Below are 26,489 nucleotides of genomic sequence, written 5' to 3' on the forward strand. Positions count from 1 at the left end.
CGTAACAGTTGCCCCCGGAGCGAGAGAGTGAGGGTGCTCAGTCTCATCACTGGAGGAACCTTTTCCTCGCCATTGTGGTTTAGTAAGGAGATCGTTGTTTGGTTTTTCCGATCAAGGTCGAGAATTTGGGGAGTTTCTAGCCGTTTCATGGTCAAGCGAGGACCGCATTTTTTGTGCGTCTTATCACATGCCGGGTTTGATGACCGTTCCGAGGAAGGGTCCGGAGATCGGGTCTGGAACAGTTGTCCCTGGAGCATGAGAGCATGCTTACTTGGTCTCAATACTAAGTTGTTTGAAGAGTCCAATTCTCTGTAGTTTGAAAGACTGTTAGGAGTCTAGAAAGGGCGTGACGTCATCCTGCACTGATTGGCGGGATGTTGGCCAGTCCGATTTTCCGGGAGTTGGAAGACCATCAGCTCATGCTTGTTTTGTGTGACCTTTCCTAGACCGTTATTGTGAACTTATTTTAGGCCTCTTGGTGGGCCGATTTCAAGACTTTGTTTATTTAGCTTATTTGGATTTCCATTTTGTTGGCCTCACGGTGATCGATCCCGGGCCGTCATTTTTTGTTGTTTGGATACCCGTTTTGTTTTTTGGATATCAGTTTTGTTGGCCTCGGGATGATCGATTCCCGGGTAGCCGTTTACTTGTTTGGATACCCGTTTGGTTATTTGAATATCCATTTTGTTGGCCTCGGGATGATCGATTCCCGAGTAGCCGTTTTCTTTTTTGGATATCCATTTTATTGGTTTCGGGGTGATCGATTCCCGAGTAGTCATTTACTTATTTGGATATCCATTTTGTTGTTTGGATATCCATTTTTTTGGCTTCGGGATGATCGATTCCCGAGTAGCTGTTTACTTATTTGGATATCCATTTTGTTGTTTGGATATCCGTTTTATTGGCTTCGGGGTGATTGATTCCCGAGTAGCCATTTACTTATTGGATATCCGTTTTGTTGTTTGGATATCCATTTTATTGGCTTTGGGGTGATCGATTTCCAGGTGTTTGGCCGTTTTACTCTTTTTGTCGTTACGACAATATGGGACGAAGCAGGGTAAGTGCATTTTTAAATGAAATTTTATTAAGTTTGGGCCTCATTAAAACCCTCCGTTTTGGGGGGAGGAAAAGAGTACCCTAAAATAATACAAGGAGAATAAAATAAAATAATATAAGTGAAAGACATAGTTTTAAGGGAGGGAGTGTTCCTACGTGTAATATCGCCGTAAGTTGGCGGCATTCCAGGTTCTCGGGATCTCGGTTCTGTCGAGTTTTTCGAGCTTGTAGGCTCCTTTCCCGATTATTCCTTTGACTAGGTCGGGCTTTTGCAGGACTTGCCTAACCGCTTGGTCGGTTCAGACCGTAATGGGGTGGGCCTGAAAATATTGTCCGAGACGACGGGATGCCGTGAGGAGTGAAAATGTGAGTTTCTCGAGGCCTTAGTAGTGCGATTCCGTGTCTTGTAAGACTTTGCTTATGAAGTAGATGGGTCGCTGGGCCTTATTCTCGTCTTCTCGGATGAGCGCTGCTGCGAGTGCTTCCTCTGTTATAGATAGGTATAGGTAGATGACCTCTCCTGTTTGGGGATTAGCAAAAACCGGGGGTTTTGCTAGGACTTCTTGAAATGTTGGAATGCCTCTTCGCATTCTGCTTCCCATTTGAAGGGGGTTCCTTTCTTCATAAGTTTGAAGAAAGGGTTCGCCTTTTGGGCCGACGCGCCGAGAATACAAGATAGTATGGTTAGTTGGCCGGTAAGTTTCTGGATGTCTTTGAGATTTTTCGCGCTTGCCATTTTAAGGATGGCTCTACATTTTTCGGGGTTAGCTTCTACCCCGCGTTGCGTGATCATGAAACCGAGGAACTTTTCTGCTTCCATCCCAAAGGCGCATTTTGTTGGGTTGAGGCGCATTTGATGTCTTCTTAGGGTGTTCATTATAAGCTGATGAGTTACCCGCCGGATTCGGTCTTGGCGAGCATGTCATCTATGAGGACTTCCAGCTTGGTCCCAGACAGGTTTTGGAAAATCTTGTTGACGAGCCTTTGGTAAGTGGCTCCGGCGTTTTTTAGGCCGAAGGGCATGACTGTGTAGCAGTACGTGCTGTCGGGAGTGATGAAGGCCGTCTTCTCCTCGTCGGGTCGGTGCATGGGTATCTGATTGTATCCGAAATACACGTCCATGAAACTAAGGTACTAGTGGTCGGATGCGGCGTCTACCAGCCCGTCAATATTCGTTAGAGGGAAGGCATCTTTTGGACTGGCTTTATTCAGGTCCGTGTGGTTGACGCACATCCGCCACTTCTCATTAGCCTTTTTTACTAGCACAACGTTAGCCAACCAGGTTGTGTAGGGCAGTTCCCTGATAAAGCTTGCTTCGAGGTGGGCTTTAACCTGGCTTTTGACTTCGGTTGCTCGGTCGGGAGACATTTTTCATCTCCTCTGTGCCACAGGTTTAGCCTTGGGGTCTACGGTTATTCGGTGAGGCCTTAGATCGGGGTCTATTCCCGGCATATCGGCAGGTGTGAATGCAAACAAGTCTCTGCTTCGTCTTAGGAGGCGTGAGAGATCCTCTTTAAGGTCGTATGGGAAGTTCTTGTTGATGAAAGTATATTCTTCTTTGGTTTGCCCTATTTGCAATTTTCTCCATGTCCCCTTCTGGTTTCGGCCTAGGTTGCCCGCCTTGTCAGGCATCCAGGTCGGCTAAGAATATGCCGGCCGCGTTGCGAGATTTCTTTCACAGGGCTAAGCTGGTGTTGTCGCATTCTACTGCGATCTCCCGGTCTCCGTGAATATTTCCGATGGAGCCATCCTCTGCTGTGAACTGCATGAGAAGGTATTTGGTAAAGATGACGGCAGAGAGGTCATTAATTATTTTTCTTCCGAGGATGACGTTGTAGGCGGTGGAGTCTTTGAGGACCACAAACTCGGATAGGATTATCTTCCTTTGGTTTCCCATTCCTATCATGAGGGGAAGGACGATGGAACCGTCTGGTTTGAGGAAGTTGTCTCCGAGTCTCGTGACTCCGTTACGATGTGTCTTTAGATTGTCGTTGCGGAGTCCGAGTTTGTCGAAGGCTCCTCTGAAGAGGATGTTAGAGTCTGCTCCTGTATCCACCAGTATTCTTCTTACTAGCCCGGTTCCAATCTTTGCCGAGATGACGAAGGGGGCGTCTTCTGCCGAGGTGTCGTGCTGGCAATCCTCGGGGGAGAATGTTATCGCTCTATTGGTGGTGGCGATTGGGCTTTGGTCTCTAACTGCCAGGATCTTGAGATCCTTCTTCAGTGCTGATTTTGATTTTCCTGGGGTGTCTTTCCCTGTGATGACGTTCACGATAATGGTCGAATATGTTTCAGGGCTTTCCCTAGAGGCTTGTCTCCGTCTCCTCGGGTTATGTCCTTCTTTTTCTAGTGATCTGTCTTTTTCCGCACGTCTTGGTTCCCTGATGATTTTGGCAAGCTCGGGGAGTTTGCCGTCTTGTATAGCTTGCTCGAGGGCGTCTTTTAGGTTGAAACAATCTTGCGTCCTGTGTCCGCATCCTCGGTGGTAGTCGCAGTACAAGGTCTTGTTGCCGCCTATTCTTTCCTTGAGTTGTCTGGCCCTCGGGAGAATACCTCGATCAGCTATTTGGTGGTATATCTCGGTGATCGGGGCCGTCAGAGGTGTGTAGTTAGAGAATTTTCTAATTCTGGGGGGTTGGTTTACGTTTGCTGGTTTGGGATGTTCTTTATGGTTTTCTCTTGGTGGGGGGTTATGTCGAGGTGCCGTGCTGCCGTGTCGTGTGCTGCCGTGATGCCGTTTATTAGCGACTACGACTTGGCTTACTTCCTTGTCGTTTATGTACTTCTTTGCGATGCTCTGGATCTCGTGCATGGTCCACACTGGTCTGGTAGTTAGGTGTTTCCGGAAGTCTTCATTCATGAGCCCGTTAGTTAGGCAAAGGCTTGCGATTGAGTCCGTGAGTCCGTCGACCGTTAAACATTCATCGTTGAAGCCGATCGAGGTATTTTCTCGTGGACTCGTCTTGTCTCTGGGTGACTCCCAATAAGCTGATGGGGTGTTTAGCTTTGGTGATTCTGGTGGTGAATTGGGCCATGAACTTCCGTGAGATATCGTGGAAGCTAGTTATGGATCCGTTGGGGAGGGCGTTGAACCATTTAATCGCTGGCCCGGCTAGGGTTACCGGGAAGGCCCTACCTCAGACCGCGTCAGCGGCCCCTTCCAGGTTCATCCTGGCCTTGAAGGCCGTTAGGTGCTCCTTGGGGTCCTTGGTTCCGTCGTACTTCATATCCGTAGGTTTGTCAAAGCCTTTAGGGAGTTTTGCTTTCAGGATTCTTTTAGTGAAGGGAGTGGCTCCCATTATCATGTGGTCACTTCTTGTGCGTTTGGCCTCTCGATGTCGTCGATTGTCGTCCGTGTCATGTTAATGAGCTGGGTTGCGTGAGACGCTGCGATCATACCTTTTGCCGTGTCGTCGTTCAGGCATCCTATCGTGTCTGTGGTCACGGGAGATACTGCGATTGTATCTCTTGGCATGTCGCCGTTCTGGCGATCCGCCGTGCCTGGTTTCATGGCGAGATCTTGATCTAGAGGTTGCGTGACTTCCATTTTCAGCGTTGTGCTTTTCTTTGGGTGTAACTCGGCCTTTGAGGTCTTGCATCCTGAGGCACAACTCTTGGATTATCTGGACCGCCTTCTCTCCTAGGCCGTCGGGTGGCCGGGCTTCAGTGGGAGGACGGTTGTCCTTTCTTGGTTTTTGCTGGGTTGGGGTTGGTTGGCGATGTGCCGCGCTTATTATCCTTCCGTGGGTGGGAGGAGTGTTATCTTGGAGTTCGGGAGTTGGGGTGTTGGGTGGAGGATTGCTCCTCGAGGTCCTCTGTCATACCGCCACGATTTGGCTGTCCCCCGCATCTGTGCAAGAACCTTGAGATTTTTCTTGATCTCTTGGATCCTGAGAGGTCTGAGCTTGGCCACGGTGGTAGCGTTTAAGGAGATCGTTCATGATGAGCTTCCTTATGAATTTTCAGTAAGGTCCGAAGGGGGATCATGGCGACAGAGTTGTCATAGGTGAGGCGGTGGATGGCAAAGGTTTGGAACCTAGTGTTGAAGGAGGTGACCTCGTGGGTTTGGAGGAATAGCTTGAAGAGTTCAAAAGAAGAAGCAACCACGGGGGGCATGGAGCCAAAATAGAGAGAGAAGATGGGGCCATGGCGCTTGGAGAGATGGATGAGGGAGTGGTGAATGAGAGGGTCCAAGAGGTGGAGGTGTCCCACTAAAGGGAGGCGAGACTTTGGGCTCGGAGGATTTGAAATTTCACCGTTGGAGTAGGGCGAGGGTGCATAAAGAGTGTTATCACTAAGAATGTGATTGCAAGTCGAAGAAACATTGTTCCTTTGGGATTTCACCGTTAGAGTAGGGCGAAGGTGTGTTATCACTGCAAAGGTGATGCAAGTTAAGGAAACATTATTCCTTTGGGATTTCGCCGTTGGAGTAGGGCGAAGGTGTGTTATCACTGCAAAGGTGATGCAAGTTAAGGAAACATTATTCCTTTTTGCTCTCAGTTACACGCAAGAAATCTGAGTTTGATGATTGCTCTTCTAGGTTATCCGCCATGCTGCCACAATGCTGCAAAGTCCCCACAGACGGTGCCAATGTACAAGATGTCTCTGGTACGGGTTGAGAGATAGATCGAGAACTTGTGGGTTGAGGTAGATGCCGGATCACTTGACTGGAGAAATGGGGGGAGGTACTGCAAAGTCACTCCGACGCTCAAGTCAGAATGGATCTGAGAGGTATAAGGTGTGAGGAATGGATGAATATCTGGAGGGACCTGGGTCCTCTATTTATAGGTGATGGTGAATATCTTATCTTATCTTATTTGGCTAAGATAAGGGAGACGTTTGAATTATCTTATCTTATCTTATCTTATTTGGCTAAGATAAGGGAGACGTTTGAATTCGAAAGTTGGTTAGGAGCTCTATTGGGCTGGTTCCAGGCCTTCTGGAAGGGCGAAGCGGGTTAGACCCTGGTAACCGGGTTCGGGGACCGTTCCGGGTGTAGGATCCGTGGGCCAGATCCGTAACACTCCTATTTTGGTCCCTATTAGTATTTCGCATTCAACCAAGTGATCTTCAAGTCTCTTAACCTGTAGTCGTGTATCATTGCATAGGCCATTTGACCGATCTATGTTCCTAAGTAGCATCACTGAAACACCATACCAATCTTAAGTGTGAGCTTATGAGGTAGAAGACTAGAATAATTAAGAGCATTTAATACTTATGGACCAAAGAATTTCAAGTGACTTTTCATATTATCTTCTTCAACACAAAGATTGTCTGAATTAAGATACACTTTTTTATCACCATAAATAATTGATAGTAGTTGACTATTTATTTTGTCAACAATGTCTAAGGTTGGTGATAGTAATATTCGATCATTAAAGTAATTGCTTGACTGATAGCTATGCACCAAGCCCATAAAGACAAAGTCAATTAACTCTCCAAATGCCTGTTCGAAATATAGAACTATCATATCTATAGGAATCTCAATTTCTGACTTTCTGTCTAGGTTATCTTCTATTAGGCCATCACCAACTTTTAAAAACCAATCACTAAATTCCTTGATATCCTATTGGGTTTTATTTTTGCATTTCATAGTTAGCCTCAGGTTCCTCAACAGTTGTAGAAATTCAACAGACTCCCAAAGATACGAAGAATTTGTGATTGCATACACTATATCTTATCGAGATTCTCTTGTAACTACAAACAATATTTGTCTAAAGTCTTCATCGAGTACAACTGCATTTTCCATGAATGGACGCTCGCCATTAGCAATTGATGCTGCGTCACAATATCCCTCAAACATCTATCCAGTGCCTCATAATAATACCTGCTAAGCATATGTGTCTTATCCCAGATTATTAAATTTGTCCTTATTAATAATTTGACAAGAGGTGAGCCCTATCGGATATTTCGTGTAGAATATTTATCTACGGTTAGAGGTATTTTGAATCTAGAGTGTGCAGTTATAAAGGAACGTTTTACCATAACCACTGTGGCTATAAAAGGAAAAAAATCCTCCCTCAGATTTATTTACAGTCCTCATAACTCCGTCATAAGCTTCCTTCTGTTCTATAGTTATCATGTACAACATCAATGATGTTAAGATCTCTAATTGATATTTGTCATACCTGAATTCCTCTATTATTTGTCGTTCATCTTGCAATGAGTAGTTACTACCAGAAAGGATTGACATTGGAGGATATTCTCTTGCAAGTTCCTTCTATAAGAATGCATGATATCTTCTATGTTTGACAATACAAAATTTTTTATATCCTTATCAGTCAACATTAAATCTATCACGGTTTAATAAAAGCTAGGTCAACAAACTATATTTAGCCATAAAATATTATTTGAAGTTAATAAATACAAAAATAAGATAATAAAATGCTATATTATTCGTGTTCAAATACTTCTATGTAAAATATCATCTGAAAATTGTGGCCAGCAATTCTGCTAGACAAAGTCATGTCTCAAAAGATAAATAATCAAATAGATACCTTTTTCTAAATTCCTGTACTTTCTAAAAATCTCGATTAATAAAAAATGTGGATTCATAATTGATATTTAAAACTCACATTATTCCTAAAAGAATTACAAAATAATATATTATTTAAAATTTATAGTTATGTATGTATGGCTTAAAATACTATATAAAAGAAATAGCTACTTACAGTCAAAACTCTTAAACTTTTCAATATACTGTCTATTTGGGAGATTTTGAATATACTCAATGAACCATTTTACAAATTTTTTTACAATGTGCATCTAAATTTAGGTCCACCCCTATATCACATGAAGACAAAATAATTAGAAACATAACAACTTTTAGAAATTTAGAAAATAAAATTAATAAAAACTATCACAAATTTTTTTAACGTGTTGTATTTCATCAAGTTCTAGCATAATAAAAATAAAGGATTTCTAAACTTATTAGAGACTTCTAAATTTCCTTTTCTAGTTAGAAGGCCTATTATACTTAGAATTTTAAAAATACAAAGTGTTATTACTTTAAAAAATTATCAAAATAAATTGATACCAATAATTTTAATATGAATTATACAACTCTTACCTATCAAGTGCAAGTCTTCTCTTTTTATTGGAGTATTTCTTTGTACGGTTTAAAGCAAAATAAATTTACCGGGATCGAGGAGTCTTCAACCAAATGCAAAATAATATCTTTTTGAAATAAAACCTATATTTATGACTGGTTGGCTTGAATTTAATATTATTTTGACCTACGTTAAGATTGGTCATAACATAAACACTTCCTTCAAATATCATTTTTTTCAAATAGAGAGACTTTTGAACTTTTTATTGTGCATTGTATATGCTCTTTGTAAAATAACATCATTTTTTGGAATATTTATTCATACAGTTCAAAGCAAAACAAATTTATCGGGATCAAGAAGTCTCCAATCGAATGCAAAATGGTATGCTTTCTGTGGTAAATCCTATATTCATGCCTCATTGACTTGAATCCAATATTATTTTAACTATGCCAAGGTTGGTTATAACATATCCTTTTCTCAAAAAGGGATGCTTTTGAATTTTTTTATTGTGCATTATATATGAAAATCCTTGTAAATAATATCACAATAAAAAAGTTAAAAATGATAAAAAATAGTAAATTAATTTAAAAATGATATACAAATTTATATTATCTCTTCATCAAGTAGAATCATTTTTATTAGAGCTTTTTGTATACGTATTTTAAATTATTTAACACTCCATAATCGAATTATTCTAATCTTAAATTTCCAAAGTTTATACCCAGATGTTGTCTTAAGATTCTTAATAAGATCATACCTACAAAAAAATTAAGATAAAATAAAAGGACAAAAGAATGTAAGTAAAAAACTAATTAAAAAAATTATATTTAACATTATATTAAACTCAACGTTTGAACATAATTTAGTAGCCATGATATTTGTCAAGAAAAATATAAATCTCAGATATAAAAGTATACAATCACATCATATATTAAAGAGACACATATATAGTATAAAATTAATCAACTCTAAATAAAAATAGAAATATTCAATTAATTTGATTATCTATTTCAAAATAAATTATTATAATTATGTGCATTTGATTCCTAAAATTAAAATATATGATTTTTCAATTATTATTATTATTATTATTATTATTATTACCGTCCAGATTGAGCCGAGGTATACAACGCCTAGGTCGGCTGCTTGACTTCCGGGAGGAGCTATGTCTCGTCCAGGGAGTGGTGTTATAAGAAACCTCGACCTCTTGAAACACGACGGCGGGAGCACCTGCAAAGAGCACTCCAACGCTCAAGTAAAAATGAGAATTATCAGAGAATAAATGAAATAAACTAGAGTGAGTATGTGTAACCTGAGCCTTTGTGAATTTGCTTGGTTCTGTTTTATAGACGAGTGGGGGTCTATGCTGTTGGGTTTGTTCCGATATTCTTGGTGAGTTCCGTTTGTTAGTAACGGGCTGAAGATAGGATCTGACTTACGTGTGACTGTGATCAAGTTACGTTTGGGGTCTGCTCTTGGTGCCGAGATATTTGGTCGGTTAGCTGAGAAGGATAGCTGCCGAGTTTTTAGGGGTACACATCATAGCCCCACAAGCTTGTTTGTCTCCATGTCTTTGGTGGCAAGCAAGTTTTGATCAACTGGGTTTTGTTTGGGTTGAGTTGTTGGTCGTTGGGCCCATTTTTGGTCTTGGGGGTCAAGGAGAGTCAAAGAAAGTCAAGAGTTTTCTATCTCGTTTGGCGCGTCATGTTTAATGAATCGCTTTGGTTTTTCGAGGCATTTACGGTTGTCACTTGGTTTACCCACTAAGTTAGTGGGCTTAGTGATATTATTTGGTTTTTGTTTTTGGGAACTGACGTTCTGTTAGCTCATCTTCTTTCGGTTTTTATCTTCGACTATGAATTCTAGAGGTTAGTATTTTCTCCCACACTTACTGGTTTTTGCTTTTGTTATGGCGAAAGAGAAAGAGAAAAAGATGGCTGTTGAGGAGAAGAAAGATAACCCATATCATTTAGTTCATGATGATGTGAAAACTCGTTCTTCTTCGTATGTTGATTCGGCATCCATGCATGAACTAGAAAGTCTGAAAGTTGTGAGAGAGGATTCTGGTGTGGGTGTGCAATTGCTTCCCTGTTCAACTGATGATAGGGTTTGCGAAAGGAGGGGGATTGGGAATATTTTTACATGTATACTCCATGTTTCATAGAGTTAGGTGTTAAGTTACCTTTCTCTGCCTTCAAGTGTGACTTGTTGACTCAACTAAACTGTGCGCCTTCTCAACTACACCCAAATTCATGGGCCTTCCTTCGTGCTTTTCAGTGCTTAATGGAGTTCCTATCTTTTCCTTGTTCCCTTCCTCTATTCTTTTCGCTGTTTCAGTCTAAAGGGGTTAGGAAAAGGGTTGTGGGTTTGTCTGAGTAGTTTTCCCGGTCGTTCCCTTTTCTTGCTTTATAAATTTTCTTTCAAAAACTTTAAATCTTTGTTTGTTAAGGTTCGGTCGCTGGAGGCCGAGTATCCGTTTTATCTGGATGACGAGCTCATAGAAAGGTTTCCCTTGTACTGGTGATCCGAGCAATGTCAGATCTTAGAGGCTACCGAGAGAAGTGAGGATGAGGATTGCCTTCTAGAGTTTCTGATTGAGTGTTTTGCTGATGGGGTGTGTTTATCAATTCTCGACCTTCTTCGTCTGCATGATGTAGGTGATAGTGAGGGTTTGAAAGCTTACATAGGTAACGATGGTTACTGTACTGTCTGTTGTGTATTTATTTTGTTTATTTGACTGTTCTTCCTTTTGCAGGTGGGCGAGCTCCTCTTCTTGATCTCTCTCGATTCCAATCTTTTTTAAGAAGAAAAAGGAGAAGGATGCTGGAGTTTCTGGGGTTCTCAAGGATGGTGGTGGCGAGGTAGTTCAATCCACTGCCCACCCCGCATCGTCACATAAGAGAAAGAGAGATGAAACGGATCAGTCTCTGGAGGTTATTTCCGAATGTGATAAGGATATTGCGGGGGATGCTAGGTCTGCATTTGATCAGCAAAGGAGACTTCACGGGTTCATACCAGGGACGAGCACTCATTCTCTATGGAGTGACCAGTTCCCCATAGCCGAGCTCTCTGATAGGGTTTCTCAATACCCTGGCGACATGCTCATGACTCGTCGTATTGGGATGGAGGGTATGGGAAAATTTATTCAGGTTAGCCTCTGTGTTTATTTATTCTATTTCTTTTTGCCCTCTAGTGTTACTGCCGTTGTTTATGTGTTTTCGTGTTGCCATTGATAGATTGTTACTTCACGCTTGATGTGCGTTAGTCGTACTACCGAATTGATCGGAGCTGAGCAGCAGGCAAGTGCGGGGAGAGCTGCCGAGCTGGAGAAGTTGTTGAAGGATAAAGATACTATAATGGAGAAGGCTTTGAAGGAGAAGGACGAGGCGATTGCGGATGTGACATTGAAGCTGAAGTCATTTAAGGACGAGGTTAATCGTCTCAGGGATCAGATTCGGCTCCTCCAGTCCAACATCAAGGATAGTGACTTGGCTAAAGGTCAGCTGACTTCCCGAGTTCACGAATTGGAGGAGTTGGGTATGGAAATGTTTGCTTCTGGTTTCGATCAAGCTGTTAGTCAGATTGCCACTTTGGCACCTAATTTTGATTGTGCTTGGATGGACGTGACAAAGGTCGTTATTGATGGGAAGTTGGTGGTGGATGGCACAGTGGAGGACCATGACGAGAACGCCCCTCCTCCTTGAGTTGTTTTTTATTTATGTGTTTGGACATGTTTTGTTTGTAATGATGACTTATTTTGTTTTGTTTGGCCGAGTTATAGTCGTTTTGATGTTTTGTGAACACTTAGTTCTTGTTTTGACTTAAGTTATGCGTTGACCGTGGTTAGGTCACCTTGATGATATAGTTATTTTGATAGAATGGTGTATTAAACAGTAGTGTAAGATTGGTGAACAAATAATCGGTTGCATTTGTTTGATTTGGGCGTCCGGCCTCATTAAAACCCTCCTTAGGTAAAAACCCATTTTGGGATAAAAAAACCTCTAAGGGGGAAAAAGAGTACCTTCATTCGCAAAATGTACAATTTTATGATCTGTACAACTTTAGTGAAGAGATGTTCTGATTCCCTGAAATTGGATTGCCTTGTAATGTTTGTAGCTGGTAAGCCCCCATTCCGAGCACTCTGGATACTCGGAATGGTCCTTCCCAGTTTGCGGCGAGCTTTCCATGTGAAGGAGGTCGTCTGGCTTCTTCTGTTCGTCTGAGGACTAAGTCACCCTCCTCGAATGTCCTCGGAACCACCTTCTTATTATACTTTCTTTCTGCTAGTTGTTTCTGGGCTCTCTGCTTAATGGCGGCGATTTCCCTGTCTTCTTCTACGAGGTCAAGCTCGGCGTTTCTTGCGTTTGTGTTATGTAGTTCGTCGTATAGTTCGGTTCTCAATGTGGGAATTCTGACCTCTACCGGGATTAACGCCTCCGACCTATAGACTAGTTTGAAGGGTGTTTCGCCCGTGGTGGTTTGTATTGTGGTGTTGTAGCTCCACAATACTTCTGGAATTAGCTCCGCCCATTCTCCTTTCGCATTATCGAGCTTTTTCTTTATTGCCTGCAGTATAACTCGATTAGCAGCCTCGGCTTGCCCATTGGTTTGTGGGTGTTCGACCGAAATACACTGGCCGTTGTATTTTTCCTGTCTCAATGACAAGAGCCGAGCTTATAAAGTAATTAGAAGCGGACAAATATAAATATAAAGGTTTACCATCCTCTGGTCTTTGCAGTACTGGTGGTGATGATAAGAAGGCTTTGAGTTCGTTGAATGCTGTCTCACACTCTTTTGTCCACTCGAACTTTTGTTCTTTGATATCGTCTGGAAGAAGTGATAAGATCGGTTTGACGCTGCCGGTAAGAATCGGGACAGAGCCGCTACCCTACCTGCCAATTGTTGCACCTTCTTTATTGTTCTAGGGCTTGCCATGTTGAGTACTGCGTCACATTTTTCAAGATTTGCCTCGATTCCCCGTGATGTCAGCATGAATCCGAGGAATTTGCCTCCTTGCACCCCAAAGGCGCATTTCTCTGGGTTTAGTCTCATGTTGTATGCTCAGATTTGCTTAAATATTTCTCTGAGGTCGTCGTAGTGGGACTTTTTCGAGGTAGTTTTGGCGACCATATCATCAACGTAGATCTCTATGTTCCAACCTATTTGGTCACGGAAGACCTTGTCCATTAAGCGCTGGTATGTTGCACCTGCGTTCTTTAGTCCAAATGGCATTACTTTGTAACAAAAATTTCCATGTTCAGTTATGAAGGCTATTTTGCTTTGGTCTTCTGGGTGCATGAGAATCTGGTTGTAACCAGAATATGCATCCATGAAGCTTAAGCTTTTGAAGCTTGATGCATTGTCCACAAGCTTGTCAATGCTTGGCAAAGGGTATGCATCTTTAGGACATGCCTTGTTCAAATCTGTAAAGTCGACGCACATGCGCCATTTACCTGAGTTTTTTCTTACCATTACCACGTTAGATAGCCATGTGGTGAATCGGATTTCTTTAATAAATTTTGCACTAAGAAGCTTTCTAGTCTCTTCTAGGGCTGCCTTTGATTTTTCTGCTCCGAGATTCCTCTTCTTCTGAGCTATAGGCTGGACTGCTTTGTCAGTGGCAAGTTTAGGGCAGATGATATTTAGGTCTATCCCTGGCATATCTGGGCGTTGGCTTGTAACACCCGTATAAGTTCTGTTCTTTCTTGTCCTTGGAGCGCTTGGCCGATGTATGTGACATGCTCCGATTTGGACGTCAGTGGAACCTTCTGGAGCTTGTCCGCTGGTTGAGGTCTTTCTTCGGTGTCTTCTCTGGGGTCAAGATCCGCTAGGGATAATATCTTATTTGTGCTATGAATTGCTTTGACCTCTTGTTGGAACTCTTGTCTTGCGGCCGACCTTTTCAGGCTTGCGTTATAGCATTGCCGAGCTTGTTGGCGGACTGAGTGAAGTATAGCTATCCTGCCGTCCTGTGCCTGAAATTTAACACATAGATGAAGAGTAGATACTACTGCCCTGAACATGTTCAGAGCAGGTCTTCCGAGAATAATATTGTAAGGGCTTGGGCAGTCAACTATTAGATATTGTATATCAATAGTTCGTGACAATGAGTCCTCTTCCATCATCGTTTTTAACCATACATAACCTTTAATTGGGACTCTTTCTCCGGAGAACCCTACTAGTTCTCCAGATGAGGGTTGTATGAGTTTTTCAGATAATTTCATTTTTAAGAAAGTGGAGTAAAAAAGAATATCTGTACTGCAACCTGGGTCCAAAAGGACTTTTCTTACCAGTAACTCGCCTGTTTGGATGGAAATTACCACTGGATCGTCCAAGTTTGGTGCCGCCGAGCATATATCTGTCTGGCTGAAAGTAATATTGAGGTCAGGCGCACTTTTATTGTTTTGTGGTGTTGTTCCTTCGATTGCTAGAATTGCGCGGTAGCTTCGTTTTCGCGCCGAAGTCGTTTCACCTCCCCAGGCGAATCCTCCGGATATACAGTTTATGATGCTTTTGGGTGGAGTGTTGTTTGACCATTTGTTGTCCTCCTTATGCCCTGTAGCTTGATGACGTTCTTCTCGGTCTTTGTTACCTTCTTTGTACCTTCTTCCTTCAATATATTTGTCAAGGAGGCCTTGTCGAGCTAGTCTCTCTAGCAGATCTTTAACTATCACGCATTCGTTAGTTGTGTGTCCATACTTCTGATGGAAAGCGCAGTGTTTGCTTTTGTCGATGAATCGCTGGTCCTGGTAGCTTCTTGCCCTTGCTGGTGGATTTATGATTTTAGCGCTGAGGATTTCTTTAATTATCTTTTCCCTCTTTGTGTTGAATTTGGTGTAGTTGTCTGATGAGCGGATAATTTATACGCTTTTTGGCAATATTTTTAGTATGTTTTTAGTATATTTTAGTTAGTTTTTATTATGTTTTTATTAGTTTTTAAATAAAAATTATATTTCTGGACTTTACTATGAGTTTGTGTATTTTTCTATGATTTCAAGTATTTTCTGGCTGAAATTGAGGGACCTGAGCAAAAATCTTATTCAGAGGCTGAAAAAGGACTGCAGATGCTGTTGGATTCTGACCTCCCTGCACTTGAAGTGAATTTTCTGGAGCTACAGAAGCCCAATTGGCACGCTCTCAATTGCTTTGGAAAGTAGACATCCTGGGCTTTCCAGAAATATATAATAGTCTATACTTTGCCCGAGATTTGGTGGCCCAAACCGGCGTTCCAAGTCAGCACAAAAATTCTGGCGTCAAAACGCCAGAACTGGCATAAAAGCTGGAGTTAAACGCCCAAACTGGCACAAAAGCTGGCGTTTAACTCCAAGAAAAGTCTCTACACATGAAAGCTTAAATGCTCAGCCCAAGCACATACCAAGTGGGCCCGGAAGAAGATTTCTGCATTAATTACTTATTTCTGTAACCCTAGGCTACTAGTTTTCTATAAATAGGACCTTTTGCTATTGTATTTTCATACTTGGATAGACCTTTTCACGTTTGGGGGCTGGCCTCACGGCCATGCCTAGAACCTTTTGTTCTTATGTATTTTCAACGGTGGAGTTTCTACACACCATAGATTAAGGTGTGGAGCTCTGCTGTTCTTCATGAATTAATGCAAAGTACTACTGTTTTTCTATTCAATTCACGCCTACTTCTTCTCTAAGATATTCATTCGTTCTTCAACTTGATGAATGTGATGATCCGTGACACTCATAATCATTCTCACCTATGAACATGTGCCTGACAACCACCTCTGTTCTACTAGCAATGGCTTGAATGCGTATCTCTTGGGTTTCTAATCTAAGATCGGAACCTTCGTGGTATAGGCTAGAATTATTGGCGGTCATTCTTGAGATTTGGAAAGTCTAAACCTTGTCTGTGGTATTCCGAGTAGGATCTGGGAAGGGATGACTGTGACGAGCTTCAAACTCGCGATTGTTGGGCGTGTGACAGACGGAAAAGGATCAATGGATCCTATTCCAACATGATCGAGAACCGACAGATGATTAGCCGTGCGGTGACAGCGCATTTGGAACGTTTCGCCTGACTGAGATTTACAAGGTGACCATAGCTTGCTTCAAGCCGACAGTCTCCGTGGGATCGACCCTTACTCACGTAAGGTTTATTACTTGGACGACCCAGTGCACTTGCTGGTTAGTTGTGCGGAATTGTGACAAAGTGTGATTCACGTTTAAGAGCTCCAAGTCATTTGGCGCCATTGTTGATGATCACAATTTCGCATACCATTGTCGAATTTTGGGGTCAGTCTGAAGGGTTTTCTGGAGTCTTTGATATTTGCCGACCTTGTGGCTCTGTCATCCTCTTTCTTTGGCTGTTTTCTCTCCGTTCTTTCGGCTTTGCAGAGCTCTTCAATCTCCATCTGTTCTGCTGACCTTTCTCGGAATTCTTCCAAAGTCTTCGGCTTAGTTATCGCGATTGTCTCTCTGAATTTTCCGGGTCGGAGTCCGGCCTTCAGGGCATGCAGGTGGATGGCAGGATCCAGATCGGGTATTTCCATTGTTGCTTCTGCAAATCTGGTCAGATAGTCTTTCAAGCTTTCTTGGGGACCTTGGCGGATGGTGCCGAGGTAGTCTAATCCGTGTACATATATCTGTGCTGCAGCGAAGTAGTCTATGAAGGATTTCGCCAGTTCCTCGAAAGAGGAGATTGATCCTGCAGGTAACTTTGAGAACCAAAGTAAAGCCGCACCGTCGACATAAGTGGGGAAAGCTCTGCAAAGAACAGGTTCATTATTAGGGCCATTAAAGAACATCATAGATTGAAATTTTTTAATATGAGCCCGGGGGTCACCAATCCCCTTATATGGCTCGAGTGAAGAAGGCAGCGTGAAATTTTTTAGCATCTTGTAATTGGTGATTTCCTCGGAGAACGGGTTGTCCAAGGTCAGTTTCTCCTTTGGTGGGTTGACACTTAGTAGGTCTGCGTTGCCTTTTCCTTTGGAACCATTCTCCTCACATTTACTAGCGTTGTTTTGGGTGGATAGTTCGGCAAGTCTTTTGACTTCAACTTGTAGCTCAGCCATCTAGGCCATGAGTTCGGCCTAAGTGAGTTGGTGGACTCCATTATCGGCCATGTTCGAAGGTTGAGAAACCCTGCGTAAAAAAGAAATGCAAAGTGCGATATAAAAAGGTAGTGGGGTTAAATTAACTTTCGGGCCTCACGGTAGGCGCCAAATGTTCTGTCCAGAGTGAGCCGAGGTATACAACGCCTAGGTCGGCTGCTTGACTTCCGGGAGGAGCTATGTCTCGTCCAGGGAGTGGTGTTATAAGGAAACCTCGGCCTCTTGAAACACGACGGCGGGAGCACTTGCAAAGAGCACTCCAACGCTCAAGTAAGAATGAGAATTATCAGAGAATAAATGAAATAAACTAGAGCGAGTATGTGTAACCTGAGCCTTTGTGAGTTTGCTTGGTTCTGTTTTATAGACGAGTGGGGGGTCTATACTGTTAGGTTTGTTCCGATATTCTTGGTGAGTTCCGTTTGTTAGTAACGCGCTGAAGATAGGATCTGACTTGCGTGTGACTGTGATCAAGTTACGTTTGAGGTCTGCTCTTGGTGCCGAAATATTTGGTTAGTTAGCTGAGAAGGATAGCTGCCGAGTTTTTAGGAGTACACATGATGTAATATAACAAAATATAAAATAACTACACTGAAAAACTAAATTAATTTTTATTTTTATTAATAGTATTACATCAATATACCCTGATAGTTTCTAAAAAAAAAATTACAATAGGTTATAAAAGTATTTTTATTACGAAATTCTTTTTTCTTTTGAATTTTATACTGCAGTGACCCCACGCATAATTCCCATAAACACATCTGCCAGTCAGTTACACGTGGTCCCCACTGAATTTTACACTCCACTGCACTCCTTGTCCGTCCGATACATAACGAATCCAACGGCTTACAATCCTCCACGATCTCACATACCAGCCTTTGATTAACTAGGTTCTACATGGCTGGCGTTCCTCCACGATGACCACTTTTCCACCATAAGATCCCAAATCATCCAACGGCTAATATTTTTGCATAGAACCTAAGAACATGGCAGCGAAGCAAACAACAGCAACAAGTAACAACAATTCAAGGGAGAGAGTGACTGTTGAGTTGGCTGAACAGTTTGGGAAAAAAAAATAAAGGAATGGATCAAAGTGGTGGAATTGCGACTGGGCCGCGCGATGTCCTAGGAGTTAGGAACGGTTCCGACATTGGGGTTAGTAACTTAGTATCGTATCCTCTTTTGTGTTAAAAAAAAAAAAATCAGCTTCTGTGTAATCCCTTTACGCAAATGATATAGATAATTTTGTTTTCAAAATTTTAATTTACCAACTTTTCGTTTTTTGTTCATAAGATTATGGACGATCACAATGTTGTTTTCGTTTTGATTTGTTTAGTTTTGTATTTACTTATTCTGCATCAGTCTGTGTTTATGAATGGTTTCTCTCCCAAAGTTCCGTTATCTGTTCTTGAAGTTTTTTAAATAAATAAAAGAAGAATTTCGTTAAGACAAGAATAATACAAGATAGAGGATAAGAGTTTTTCTTTACAAGTGCAAAAAACAACCACGAGATTAATCGTTTTAGCATAGTTTTTCAATCTCTCAACAAGCCTATAAAGATGATGAAAGATCACAAGCTTTACACCAAATGGATACAGCATGTCTAATCCTATCACATAACACTTGCTTTTATGAAACATCCATGCTACGTTTACACACAAAAAACCAGCCACCAAATCGTCACCGCTCACTGGTATAAAATACATGCTAAAATACAAAATATATATTGAAAACGTACGAAACAACATATGTATTTATACACAAATACAAAGTGACCAAATACTCTAAGTAGTGGTGTATACTGCACAGTGGCACAATGTTGTTGCCTCTTTCCTCCTTCCAAAACCAACAAACATAGTCAATAGGGAACAGATCTCAAGTGAGCAAGATCTCGCGTTAGAATCCAGTTAACCAGGATGATATGTTCTTGCAATTGAAATGGGAGATGGAAGTTGTAGTCTGTATAGTTATAGAGATATAGAGATTTCACATGAGTGCTCTTTATTTATTCATTTTCCCTTCCAATTGAAGGGAATTCTAATTTCTATATGCTGCTAAATACTTTCTTCTTTTGTTGGATTTGTCAGTGGAAAATGTCTTGGAAAACTCTTTTAGTTCAGTTTATCCAATTAAATTTACTTAATGATTGAATCTGTGTTCAGTCAAGATTTTTCAGACATCAAGATTATGATAAAGGAGAACTTGTTTAATCTTAATACTGTTGGCCTTTGGCCATGTCACATTTTAAGTTTTGACCTTAAATTTGGTACTTACATGCTTAATGTTTTCTAATATGATCCAATTCTAACGTGTAATTGATATACCTTACTTGCAGTGTAAACCCTTGAAGAATTTGAATGGTAAAATCTGTCAGATATGTGGCGATACTGTTGGATTAACAGCCACCGGTGATGTTTTTGTTGCTTGCCAAGAATGTTCCTTCCCACTTTGTCACCGTTGCTATGAATGTGAGTGCGAGAATGGGAACCAATCTTGCCCCCAGTGCAAGACCAGATACAATAGTCACAAAGGTGCTAGCTTGTGCATAATACATTATTTTATTGTTACACCTTTGGGTCCTGAAATGAATTTTAACAGACATGAATCTGGTTTTCAGATAGTTCCCATTTGGAGGGAGATGAGGATGATTATGAAGATGATGATGATGTTGATGATATAGAGAATGAGGTAAATTATGGAGAAGGAAACATTAACACAGCAGGGATGCAATGGGAAGAAGATGCTGACCTCTCTTCTTCGTCGGGACATGATTCTCGGATGCCAAATTCAAATCTCCATATGACAAATAGGCAGCCGGTAATGTAATAAACTTGTTTTTGATATTTTCAACTTGAGTATGCTAGTAAGTTTATATTTGATAAAAAAAAATTGAAGTATGATATAGAAAAAGAAAAATTCATGCTATTTTTGATATTCTCAATTTGAGTATGCTTGTAACTCAAACTCTTTGAGACTCGTAAACTTTCAAGATCTTCCACCACGTTTTCTCTCATTTTGTTCTTGTGCTTTACATTCTCTCTTAAGAGTTTATTTATGAAGCCTTGTGAGTTTGGTAAGGTTGCTTCTTACTTCTATTTGTTCTGCTGCCTTTAATTTTGTGCTTGATGTAGAAGTCAATATTTAAAGAATGCTCAGTGAAATAAGTGATTGTATGTGTAAGGAAATAATATAAATCAAGTCTTTATTGTTATTCATTTAGATATGAACTCTATTTATGTTTTCATATATATATATATATATATATATATATATAATTCAATGGCACTTGTGCTTTCCTTTTCTTCGTTAACATTGTGTTAGATAGGCGTTAGAGATCAGCGAGCCACATTTTAGAATATGTTCGACACCTTTATTTTTTCTCTGCCATGTTCTATTGATCATGATCATGAACTACGCTGATAGAAACAACAAATAGTTTGAAAACAACCCTCTACACGTATTTGATGCTTTTGCATTGATTTACTAAAATGAACAAACAACAAATTAATCTCTTTTGTATCGTCAGCTATCTGGTGAAAAACCGTGTGCTACTCCTGATACAAAATCTGTTCAAGCTACATCTGGTCCTTTGGGTCCTTTGGGTCCATCCAAGGCTCACTCACTTTCCTACACCGATTCAAAGCAGCCAGGTATCAAAAGTTAACCTGATGTGATGGTAGTATGCCAAACTTTATTGTTTTTTGGAATATTCAATTGAACATTTCTATCATTGCAGTTTAAGTTACTGTTGTCAACCCACCATAGGACAAAAAGATGATTCAGGTCCCTTAATTTTGAAATAGAAGATAAAATCTTGTTTTTGCTGAAGCTACTAAATACCTAATGTAATTCCTACACCTATATATTATATGTACATCCACACTAAAACTAACCAAAGTATGGAATATTCTTCCTCAGTGTCCAAGTTTAAGAAAAATTAATTGTGATTTTTGATGCAAGAATTGAGGCGTTATTACCTTTAGTGGTTTATACATTCTTCTTTTTATATATGTTAATAGTTTACTAGATTCAGATAGAAGTTTTAGAAGCTTTTTGGTTTGAAAAATTTTGGAAATTGATATTAGTTACATGTCATGCTTGGGAGGAGTAGGTTATGAATGGATATTAGGAAAGGTGGGATTTGAGAGGCAATATTGAGAACTACTATACAAGTTTTCAACTTTTGGGTATTGATGGAATTATGGCATTGTCCTTATTCTTTCAACTTTGTAGAGAATTAGGGCTCATTGCTATCATTATTCAAGAATTCCAGTGTGGTGAGCATTTTCTAAACCAATTATATCATACTCCTACCGAAGTGTTGGCCAACACAGTCTTTTCCCAATTTACCAATACATGTTTTATGGAAGATAGTCCAATAACGGTTGAACTTTAGATCATCCTTTGATTAAGCGGATTTCTCTAGGCTTTACGTTTGAACTCATCTGGTGTTTTTCTCACTGTCAAAGGTCAAAAGTTTCAACAGCCATAATCACTGTCAGATTCCTTCCGTCAATTCTCGCTTTTATTAAGGTGCTCTCTTTTTCTTCATAAAAAAGTTTCATCAATTTGAAATGTTAATCTGCTGCTAGGTGTCCTAATATTAATACTATTGCTGTAATTTAATATCGAATTAGAAAAGGGGCTGTTATGACGTTGTGCATGAGATAATACCTCGCAACCAAATCTTTCATTTTGTTAGTAATACAAAATTACAGATTATTAAATGTCTTTCCTTCTTTATCTGATATTAAGGTTCCTAACTTGCAGTTCATAGTTTAATTAACAAGTATTGGTGGTAGGAAACCAAATCTTTGTGGCAGTATGCTATATACATCACTATTTGGTGTTGGTGGTAGCATTATATACTGAAGAGCAATTCCTCTCTTAGATATGTTGAGGAGTTGAAAAATTCTGTCACGTTGAGAATTTTTTTACCCTTTTGTTCTTGTAAAGGGGAATCCGGTCATATTATTCATGTAATCTTTTTTGCTGCCAGAGTTCATTGAATGAATGCATTCTTGCTGTTGTGTTGTTTCCATATATATAGAAATAATTTGGTCATCTTGATTTTTCCCCCTTTTTCACATGATCCAGGTCTTGAGAGTGATGAAGAGGTAAGAAGAGTGCCAGAGATCGGAGGTGAATCTGCTGGACCTTCAGCTTCCCGTCCAGGCGCCGGTCCAACTGGTGGGCAAGAACGTGGTCAGGGGACTGGGGATGGTCAACGGAAGAGAGGCAGAAGCCCGGCAGACAAAGAAAACAAACGGCTAAAGAGGTAATGTTTGTGTAAGGTTGGTGATATGGGGAAACAATAACTGATTTTTCTAACAAGAAAAGAATACCAATCTTTCATCTATTCATGGTTACTTTCTTTTGCTTTTTCTCTGGTTTTGTTTTGTTGCATTTCTAATTGTTTCTTTCGTTGGTGGGGTATGAAAATGGAAATAGGCTACTGAGGAACAGAGTGTCAGCTCAACAAGCAAGGGAGAGGAAAAAGGCATATTTGATCGATTTGGAAACCAGAGTCAAAGACTTGGAGAAGAAGAACTCAGAGCTCAAAGAGAGGCTTTCCACTTTGCAGAATGAGAATCAAATGCTAAGACAAGTATGTCAGTATTGCATATTTATTATACCATGTCATTGTCACAATCACATTATAGTTGTTCAATATATTCTCATCACCATTGTGATATTCATTTGTTTATGGAGGCGTAGACATAGAAATAATTTTGTTTTCCTTTTTCTTTTCTGTATGAGAGACAAAATTCTTGTATTTTCTATACTTCCTAATAGTGGCAGAAAATATTTGTCACTGTTTCTCTATCTCTTTCTTTTTTCCAGTTTTTTTGTTTCTTTTTGTTCATCTTAGAGACAAAATGCAAACGCAACTTTGCATTCTGTCTAAAGCATTAAACACAGTCATGATTTATGCTTTCTTTTATAGCTTCATCTGCTGACAAAATAAAAGCTGCAAAACAATTTAAGGCATCCTCATAGCTTCTCTTTATCTATTGTTTCTGTGGATATATATACTTTAGTGAAAGAATATAAAGGATATTTGCGTGATCTCTTCGATAGTTTACAATCTTTAGGATCAGTTTGGATAGGAATTTATGTAGATGAAATGAGATTGAACTTTTAGCAAATGGCCGTATATCTTCGGTTTACTGAACAATACATAACTCGGAGAATGGGTGGTGGAAATTGCCATACATTATGAATCTCTAAGCATCATGCTAAGAGGCCTGTTGTCTTTCCCACATTATGTCAAAGTAAATTGCTCATCTTTATGTGTTTGGTTCTTATTTATTTGATCCTATATGTTTGCAAACTTTACATGTTATGTTTCACTCCTCTGTGGCTGCTGATGAATTTGGTTTTCTTAAATATATAGCTTTGGTTTTGTAAGTTGTAACTTTGTGTGATTGCTTTTTGCAGATATTAAAGAATACAACAGCTAGCAGGAGAGGGAGCAACAGTGGTACAAATGCTGAATGAACTTGATAGCAAATACAGGAGAGAGAGAGAGAGAGACAAGTAAACAAGAGAAGTTAATTCTAATGATTCTTTGTAAGGCACACTGAAGTACCAAAATTACCAACTGAACGATCATGTATACTCATGCAAGAAAAAATACCGTCCGAGAATGTTTTGATTTGTTTAACAAGTTTACTCAAAAGGGACATTTCTGTTAGGAACATGAGTTTCTATTCTTTAATAGGTTTGATACTGTGACATGATCGGTAATTTTGGTACTTAAATTGATTTGTTGGAGCATAAAACGCCTTGACAAGCTGGCAAGTTCCCACCAATCGAATATGAATCTAATCAAAAATATATTTTTCTTTATCATTTTATGTTATTGTAAGTTATAACCTTTAATTCTATACCCAAAAGTTATTATATCTAATTTTCGGTTACTGTGACTTTTAATAACTGATTTCTATATTATTCAACTATAATGATGCTAAATCATCTTCAAATTTAGTACTTTTCATGTTCTAGGGCATTGCTTCTCTATTATGAAAGAACGAGATTAATTTATTTTGGTGTAGTTACTAGTTAGGATGCCTTCCAAAACCAAGCAAATGAATTGTTTTCCAACTTTTAGTAATTATTTTAAATAAAAACATTGATTTTTTTTTTATCTTGCTGATATTTTAAAAAATTAAAAAGATGAAAATTAGAATTTTCGATTAATACTCTTACTAAATACTAGTGTATGTAGCCTGGTTAGTGCTTGGGCCTAAAGAAAGAACTTGATTTAACTGATTGAGTCCAAATAAATTCAAACGGAACTAATAAATCAAATTACAAGAAAAAAAAGCGTTCACAATTGTTAAAAAAAAAAGGAAAAAAGGCATTCACAATGTCGCCTTTAAATTTTGGTGTTGGTTTTTAATCGTGTTTTCAAATAATGTAGAGATTTGATGTTTTTTATTTTTATTTTTTAAAACATGTAAATCTGGGGTTAGATTTGAGTTTTTTATTTTTATTTTTTTAACATATATATTTGATCCTCAAATTTGTATTTTAGCAAGGTTCTGAAAATCGGACCGGACCAGCCGGTTCGACCGGTTTAACTGCGAATCTGCGACGCAAGCGGTCCGGTCCTCCTCGAATAACCGCCAGACAAAAAATTGCTTGAAAATCAGTGAACCGGTCGAAAACCGGCCGGTTGGGCCGGACCGGTGACCGGCCGGTTCTTCTAAACGGCGCCGTTTTTGTAATTGTTTAAAAAAATAAAAATTGAAACCCGACCCGACCCAGGACCCACTCGCGAACCCAACCCCCCTTCTTCCCACGAGCCCCATTCGTTCATCTCAGTCTCACAGTGAACCCTAGCCCTCCTCCTCTGAACTGAAGCATTCCCAGGCTCCCAGCCCAGTAGCCCTCCATCGTCGCCACGGTCTTAGGTCGTTAGCGCCACCGCCGACGCCTGGTTCCCAGCCCAGTGAACCCTAGCCCTCTGAACTCTGAACAGAAGCATTCCCAGGCTCCCAGCCCAGTAGCCCTCCATCGAACCCAGGTGAGTGAGTCGTCGTCTTCAATGTTCATCTTCTCTGAACTTCCTCTGCTCATCTTCTTCGTTCTTCGTTCCTCTGCTTAATTCTGGTCTTCTATTTCATTGTATTCCAATTTAATGACCTCTCTTCTATCTCTCTCTTTCTTCCCTTTCTTCTCCTACATTTCTCCTCCATTTCTGCTGTTTTTGCGACAGCGACCTTGCTGCGCCACAGCCAGCCCTAGGCCGCGCCCTCCTAGTCCGGCGAGCACCAGCAGCGGCGGACCTCTGTGCCGCTGCACCCCTCTCCGCCTCGCCTTCACCTTTCTTCCCCCATTCTTCTTCTGCAACGCAGGTTCTACCCCCAAGCTCCCTGCCCTGTTCCCTTTTTACTGCCTTATTTTACTTGCTTTCAATTCTGTTCTGGATTTTTGTTCGAGTCACTAGGAGGCTTTAGGTTAGCTGACTTCTGTTTTCTGGTTTGAATATTGTTGTTGACTGGCTGAGTATTTTGGATTTTTCTGGATTGAATGCTGCAATGTCTGAACTGTGAATGCTGCTGTGATTGAACTGTGAGTGCTATTTCTATATTCTGCACATAACCTGCCTGATGAAATGCCTGAATGGAATTTTTTATTTAATTTTTGTGTCTGATCAGCATAAGCTTTTGAATTTTCTTTCCATTATGCATTGTAATTCCTACTTGTGCAGTCTTCTGTTGAGTTGAATGTTGCCTGAGCTTGATTTGATTATGCACCTTAATGTAATTTTTGCTGCAACACCAAACTGAGCTTGGAATGTGCCACTGTGGTTGTTTTGTTTGGCGTTACCTTAGTTGTGCATATTTTCCTTTGGCATGATAATATGCTGAGTTATGTACCTGTTGCTCATCTCTCTTTGCGTAAACTCTAAACTAGTTTTAAACTTACAAACTTTAAAATCTGTTTAGTCTATTTTTTAGCAGTACATACAATGTTTGTTTGGAGAATTGACTATAATTTTTCAGCAGTACCCACTCAATTTTTAAGATTTATATTAGACTATAATTATATTCTAGGATGTGTATTTATAATTTATTTATTATTTCTATTCTAAAACGGTTTTTTTGGTTGAACTACCGGTTGGACCGGTTAGACCAGTGAACCAGTAATTAGAGCAGTTTGATGACCGGTGCGGTTTTCTGAACCTTGTATTTTAGTACTAAAAAATTTTAAATGTGTAAATCGGACCCTAAGTTTTGTATTCGAGGCAAAACTGAGCCTCTAGTTTGTTCATCACCTTCATCATGCCATAAATC

The 26,489-nt window shown here is 40.2% G+C and overlaps 3 protein-coding genes and 1 long non-coding RNA gene across 4 annotated transcripts; 1 reads left to right on the top strand and 3 right to left on the bottom strand.

Moving 5' to 3' along the window:
• LOC107620639 lies at positions 2,732 to 3,916 on the bottom strand. The gene has a single exon (XM_016322771.1). The coding sequence runs from the start codon at positions 3,914 to 3,916 to the stop codon at positions 2,732 to 2,734; it is 1,185 nt and encodes a 394-aa protein (XP_016178257.1).
• Positions 13,754 to 17,148, bottom strand: LOC107620640. Its single transcript, XM_016322772.1, has 2 exons — positions 16,350 to 17,148; positions 13,754 to 14,871 (listed from the first exon to the last, which is right to left on the bottom strand). Exons 1-2 carry the CDS (start codon positions 17,146 to 17,148, stop codon positions 13,754 to 13,756), a joined length of 1,917 nt encoding a protein of 638 aa, XP_016178258.1.
• Positions 18,170 to 24,039, top strand: LOC107623292 (cellulose synthase A catalytic subunit 1 [UDP-forming]-like). Its single transcript, XM_016325500.2, has 7 exons — positions 18,170 to 18,339; positions 19,520 to 19,715; positions 19,802 to 20,001; positions 20,711 to 20,834; positions 22,282 to 22,462; positions 22,636 to 22,792; positions 23,626 to 24,039. The coding sequence occupies exons 1-7, from the start codon at positions 18,268 to 18,270 to the stop codon at positions 23,683 to 23,685; spliced, it is 990 nt and encodes a 329-aa protein (XP_016180986.1). The 5' UTR covers positions 18,170 to 18,267; the 3' UTR covers positions 23,686 to 24,039.
• Positions 22,529 to 26,130, bottom strand: LOC110268570. The gene is made up of 3 exons (XR_002356802.1): positions 25,950 to 26,130; positions 25,465 to 25,784; positions 22,529 to 22,540 (listed from the first exon to the last, which is right to left on the bottom strand). It is a non-coding gene; the product is annotated as an uncharacterized LOC110268570 (long non-coding RNA).

Source organism: Arachis ipaensis, chromosome B10, assembly GCF_000816755.2.
Source record: "Arachis ipaensis cultivar K30076 chromosome B10, Araip1.1, whole genome shotgun sequence".
In the NCBI taxonomy this organism is placed as follows: Eukaryota; Viridiplantae; Streptophyta; class Magnoliopsida; order Fabales; family Fabaceae; genus Arachis; species Arachis ipaensis.

Bases quoted from the DNA above. Each gene is read 5' to 3' on its own strand.
- LOC107620640 (XM_016322772.1), bottom strand. From the start codon at position 17,148: ATGGCTGAGCTACAAGTTGAAGTCAAAAGACTTGCCGAACTATCCACC. The intron at 14,872-16,349 runs GTATGCGAAATT...TAAATCCACCAG, and splicing joins GACCCCAAAATTCGACAATG to CAAGGGCAAGAAGCTACCAG.
- LOC107620639 (XM_016322771.1), bottom strand. From the start codon at position 3,916: ATGAATGAAGACTTCCGGAAACACCTAACTACCAGACCAGTGTGGACC.
- LOC107623292 (XM_016325500.2), top strand. From the start codon at position 18,268: ATGGATCAAAGTGGTGGAATTGCGACTGGGCCGCGCGATGTCCTAGGA. The intron at 20,002-20,710 runs GTAATGTAATAA...TTGTATCGTCAG, and splicing joins ATATGACAAATAGGCAGCCG to CTATCTGGTGAAAAACCGTG. The intron at 22,793-23,625 runs GTATGTCAGTAT...TGCTTTTTGCAG, and splicing joins AGAATCAAATGCTAAGACAA to ATATTAAAGAATACAACAGC.